This window comes from Elaeis guineensis, chromosome 10, assembly GCF_000442705.2.
Source record: "Elaeis guineensis isolate ETL-2024a chromosome 10, EG11, whole genome shotgun sequence".
NCBI classification, from domain to species: domain Eukaryota; kingdom Viridiplantae; phylum Streptophyta; class Magnoliopsida; order Arecales; family Arecaceae; genus Elaeis; species Elaeis guineensis.
This window is the reverse complement of record NC_026002.2, coordinates 8,240,459-8,245,336: the sequence shown is the minus strand read 5'-3', so window position 1 is coordinate 8,245,336 and position 4,878 is coordinate 8,240,459. Positions and strand designations below refer to the sequence as shown.

At 39.8% G+C, this 4,878-nt stretch overlaps 1 protein-coding gene across 2 annotated transcripts; it reads left to right on the top strand.

Moving 5' to 3' along the window:
* The first annotated feature begins 463 nt into the window (after positions 1-463).
* Positions 464-3,699, top strand: LOC105053491 (indole-3-pyruvate monooxygenase YUCCA8). 2 transcript variants are annotated; one of them, XM_073244715.1, is made up of 4 exons: positions 464-1,599; positions 1,918-2,166; positions 2,739-2,861; positions 3,063-3,699. In XM_073244715.1, exons 1-4 carry the CDS (start codon positions 793-795, stop codon positions 3,258-3,260), a joined length of 1,377 nt encoding a protein of 458 aa, XP_073100816.1. In that variant the 5' UTR covers positions 464-792; the 3' UTR covers positions 3,261-3,699. The 2 variants fall into 2 exon arrangements, with proteins under 2 accessions (XP_073100816.1, XP_073100815.1); XM_073244714.1 differs by having other exon boundaries at positions 2,664-2,861.
* The last annotated feature ends 1,179 nt before the right edge of the window (positions 3,700-4,878 follow it).

Sequence of the window (4,878 nt, the reverse complement as noted above, 5' to 3'; positions counted from 1 at the left end):
AATTCTCACTTTTCCAAATTTATTTCTACTAGTCATTTCTATTTTAGAAGAGCTAGTACTGTTTGAAATAAGAGAAAAATCCGATCCCACTTATGCAAGGGTGGATCTCACTATTTTAAATTGGGGCTATGTGTTTGAGTTAAAGGATCATTAATGGAAAAAAAAAATCTAGATCTTATTTTCAACTTTTTTTTTTTTTTTTTTGCTTCTTCCTATCTTTTTTTTTAAGATATTCGGATGGAGCAGGAACTCCTTGATCGGATCATTTCTACTCTATATATGCCAATTCGAGAGGGAGTATTAGGCAACCGAATCGAGCATGTAACTCTCATCCCTCCATAATTATTAGGATTTATTTCCATACTCTGTGCTCGCTACAATTATGATATTCTTTTTTTTTATACCAAAAAAAACACATTCGCTCTTATCTTCCTATAATTTTGGGGTCGATTTCTATATTTATTAAGTTTACAATCATGGAAATCATTTGATTCATTTATAAATTTGTGGTTTCTATATTTCAATTTCCATATTCTTTATGCGATTTAGCGCACCGCGTTAAGCTCCGTCCGTCTGGTATTTCTTCTTTTTGAATTTAAAGAGCAAGAGGAAGGAAAGAGAGTAAGAGAGAGGGAGAGAGACAGAAGTCATAGGTATTAGTACTGTGCTAAACCCAATGTCACAAAATTGGCTAGCTTCTTAAGAGTCCCAAGGAGGGAAAGACTTAACGTTCAAAACAAAAAGAGGGTGAAAGTGGACTCCTCACTGCTGGCTCTACAAGAACGAGCAGAGATGAGTGGCAGAATCCCACCACCACCTCCCACTGTCACTGTTGATCCTCTCGGTACACCAAATATCCCTATCCGAAGGGTTGCTGAGGCTCGTAGTCCTATTATAGTTGGTGCAGGCCCCTCAGGCCTAGCAGTGGCTGCCTCCCTCCACCGCTTGTCGGTGCCCTCCATCATCCTCGAGAGGTCGGACGGCATCGCTGACCTTTGGCGCCACCGGGCCTATGGCCGCCTCTTTCTCCACCTCCCCAAGGCCTTCTGCCAGCTTCCACACCTTGCATTCCCTGCCCATTTCCCCACTTATCCCTCCAAGGCTGACTTCGTTCAATATCTGCACTCCTATGCCCACCACTTCTCCCTCCACCCCATCTTTGGTTGCACCGTCGTCGCTGCCCACTTCGACCCCGCCGTGTCCCTCTGGCGAGTTACCACGGTCTGGCACCACCTCTCAGGCCGACCTGTCCAATCTAATTCACCATCACAAATGAGTGAGTCACTCTCTGAGTCAAGCCGCTCTACATCGGAGGAATCGGTTGGCTCTTCCGCCGAGCCAGAAGAGTTGTTGGAGGTGGTGGAGTATGTTTCGCCATGGCTGGTGGTGGCAACAGGGGAGAATGCGGAGCCTGTGGTGCCGAAGTTGAAAGGAAGAGAGGAGTTCAAGGGGAGTATGCTGCACTCTAGTGAATATAAGAGTGGCAAGGAGTACAAGGGAAAGAGAGTGTTAGTTGTGGGATGTGGGAATTCTGGGATGGATTTGTGCTTGGATTTGTGCGAGCATGGTGCAATGCCCTTCATGTCAGTGAGGAGTGCTGTGAGTTCCCCTTCAACTCCTCCAATCATTTGGTTTTCATCTCTTGACTGTTCTGAACTTAGAGGTTGGAAAAATAATGATCCTTTTAGCGACTTCGATTTGCTTCTTGTTAAGCTGCATTATATATATTTTTTCTTTTTGACATTTTTTTGAGGTAATTTTCCTTTTTGACATATGGATCTTTTAATCGAATCTTTTCTTCTTTTCTTTTTTTTTTTTTTGAATTTGCAAACAAATGACTACTCTTGATTATGTGGTTTAATTATCTGGATTTGGTTGTTTATGTTTTTCTACATTATTCAATGTTAATGAAAACAGGTTCATGTGCTGCCAAGGGAGATGTTTGGGACCTCTACATTTGGGCTGGCAATGAAGCTGCTGAAATGGTTGCCACTGAGAATGGTTGATAGGTTTTTGTTAACGGTGGCCAGGATGGTGATTGGAAACACGGAGAAATATGGACTAAAAAGGCCTGAGCTCGGACCTTTAGAGCTCAAGAATATAACTGGCAAGACCCCTGTCTTGGATGTGGGAGCCCTCACCTTGATCAGAAATGGAAGGATCCAGGTAGTTTCCTTCACTTGAATGCACGTCATGTAGTTTGTTTTCCCCCCCTTAGCAAAGAAGAACCCTGGCAATTACCTTGTTAAGATTTAATGATTCTTAAGTCCTCCATGCATTTTATTATTTCACAATTGTTTCTTTTTTGTTTACTTTTTCTTTTTGTTTCAATAGATGGTTCCCTTTTTCATATTTTCACAAAGCCTTGGAGTACCCAAATCCCAATTTTAATGTCTCAGAAGATAATGGCTTTTCCCTCCACATTTAACATTTTCTTGTTTTTAGTTTTTGTAATGAACTCTTGAACTGTTTCTGTGCCATTTACATAAAAGAATAATGTATCTCCAACATGCGTTTATGTCTATTGATGTTATTTCTCATCCTTATGGTATATATGAGAACATAATTTTCCTTAAGCTCATTATTCTTCAGTCTTACAAACCTTTGCTCTCATCCTTTTAAATCTCTGGTTTCTAATTATAAAACACAATAAAATGTGCTAGGTAGTGAATCCCTCTTCTCTCTCCCTCTTTCTGCCCCCCTCCCAAGCCAAGTTTCTTACAATCTCCCACGGACAGATAGTACTAGAAGTGGAGTCCCTAACAAGCAACGGAGCGAAGTTTGTAGATGGAAGAGAGATGGGATATGACTCTGTGGTCTTTGCAACTGGCTATAGGAGCAATGTCACCACCTGGCTCCAAGTAAGCACCCTTTGACATCTTTGCTTCACTTAGCAAGAGAACTAACTCCATTTTTTACTTTTCCTCTCTCTCTCTCTCTCGTTATGAGCCAGTTATCTTAGAGAATATTTATTCATTAAAAAAAATATATTGGTCCTGTATTAAGTTTAAATTTATAAAAACAAGTATTTATATTTCTAATTGTAAGTGTTTTCATTGCAGGACTCTGATTTTATTTCAGAGGGTGGCAAGCCTAAGACGCCATTCCCTCATGGGTGGAAGGGGAAGAATGGACTCTACTGTGTAGGATTCACAGGGAGAGGGCTCCCTGGTGCCAGTGCTGATGCCATTAAGATTGCTCTTGATATAGCTGAAAGCTGGAAAAAAAAATATCCAGAAAGAAAGAATTTTGTTCTCTAAACCACTCCTCTCAACAAGAAGCAACTAGTGTCCGTAAGCAAGGAGAACTGAAGAGGAGAGTTCAAGAGAATCCCAAAAGCTCATAGTTTTGGACGTTGGCTTCTGGGGGAACTATGTTCAGATCCCCTTGCTTTACTTCTCTGTACAACACAAATTTTGCATAGGATCTAATGGCTTTTCTATGCCCCTTTGTATTGTCTTCTCTCTTTCCATCCCCACAGAGAGAGAGAGAGAGAGAGAGAGAGAGAGAGGCTCCCCGCTCCCCGAGTTCCAATTGCTTTGATAATGCATCCCATACTCCGAGGGCTGGGTGGCTTGGGGGATGTTTTCTTGTCGTTATTTCTCCGGATACTATTGTACCGTCCGAGAGGCATCCCAAGCTCAGACACTGCAGGAGCTGCATATGACTGAAGTTTCATAGCCTCAAACTTAGGAGACCAATGATGATGATACAATATAGAAGTGGTCACCTGTTAGAATAATATAGAGTAATTTAGGATATGTTTTGTTATATTTTTTAATTTTTAATTTTTAATTTTTAAAAAATATTTTTTATTTTTTTTAATTTTTACTATTGAGTAAAAGCAAAAAAAATAAAAAATATGTTTGGTAACTACATTGCTATAAAGCAAAAAGCAATATTTGAGGATGACAGGTGAAGAGTTCGATGAGGGAGAAGGATTCGAGAAGAGAGGGAGAAGGGCGTGAGAAAATGAAAAGCTCGACGAGGGAGAAGGATTCGGACTTTTTATTTTTTAGTTTGGCATTTTAGACGTAGGGAAGCAAAAAAAGCAAAAAAGCAAGTTTTGGAAAGTAAATTTTTTTGTTTTGCATATAAAGTAATTATTTTAATTTTTACTTTTTGCTTTTCATGATATTACGAAATATTATTTTTTAATTTTTATTTTTTAACTCAAAAAATAAAAAAAATATTTTTTTAATGGCTAACCAAACGCATCCTTAATGAATATCTATTTAAGTTTACTCTAATTTCACTTACACCCCTACTTTGAGAATGATCAAATTAATCCTTCAAATTTTCGAAATATTTCAATATAATTTTGTCATTCACTTACTAGTAAATGATATTAGCTTGCCATTTGAATGAACGAAGATACCTCTCACTCGTATAGACAGTTTGATATGGGTTTCCACTATCCCCTTCTAATTTCGAGGGTTATTCGATTTGACATCTTTCTGTCCTTTCATTCTTCGGCAAATATGTGGCGGACTACATTGGTGAGCCTTAGCGAGAGAGGCATTAAAGATCTTATGAGTGGATTGGAAGAGGAGGATGATGAGGAAGAGAAGGAGGTGAGGAGGAAGGAGAAAAGAAAGAGGAGGGGAAAGGAGAGATTATTGGTGAAGAAGGGATGGAGATAGAGGGAGCCATCTTCAAGGAGGAAGGCAGGATTATGGAAAATATAGAGGTGAAGTGGGCTATCGTAGAAAGGAAGGCTGGGTCGATGGCGTCGGAGACTGGGACACAGATCCTTTTTATGATTTCAATTCACATCTCCAATCCTTCATCGATTCTTCTCTTCTCTTTGTTTTTTTTTGTCCTTCCCTGTGATAACCAGTCTTCCTCTTCCCCGATTTCGATGAGGAATCGGAGTCC

Excerpts from the sequence above, each read along its gene's own strand:
- LOC105053491 (XM_073244714.1), top strand. The coding sequence starts at position 793 with ATGAGTGGCAGAATCCCACCACCACCTCCCACTGTCACTGTTGATCCT. Across the intron at positions 1,600-1,917 it reads TCATGTCAGTGAGGAGTGCT|GTTCATGTGCTGCCAAGGGA; the intron begins GTGAGTTCCCCT and ends TAATGAAAACAG. Across the intron at positions 2,167-2,663 it reads TCAGAAATGGAAGGATCCAG|GTAGTGAATCCCTCTTCTCT; the intron begins GTAGTTTCCTTC and ends AAAATGTGCTAG.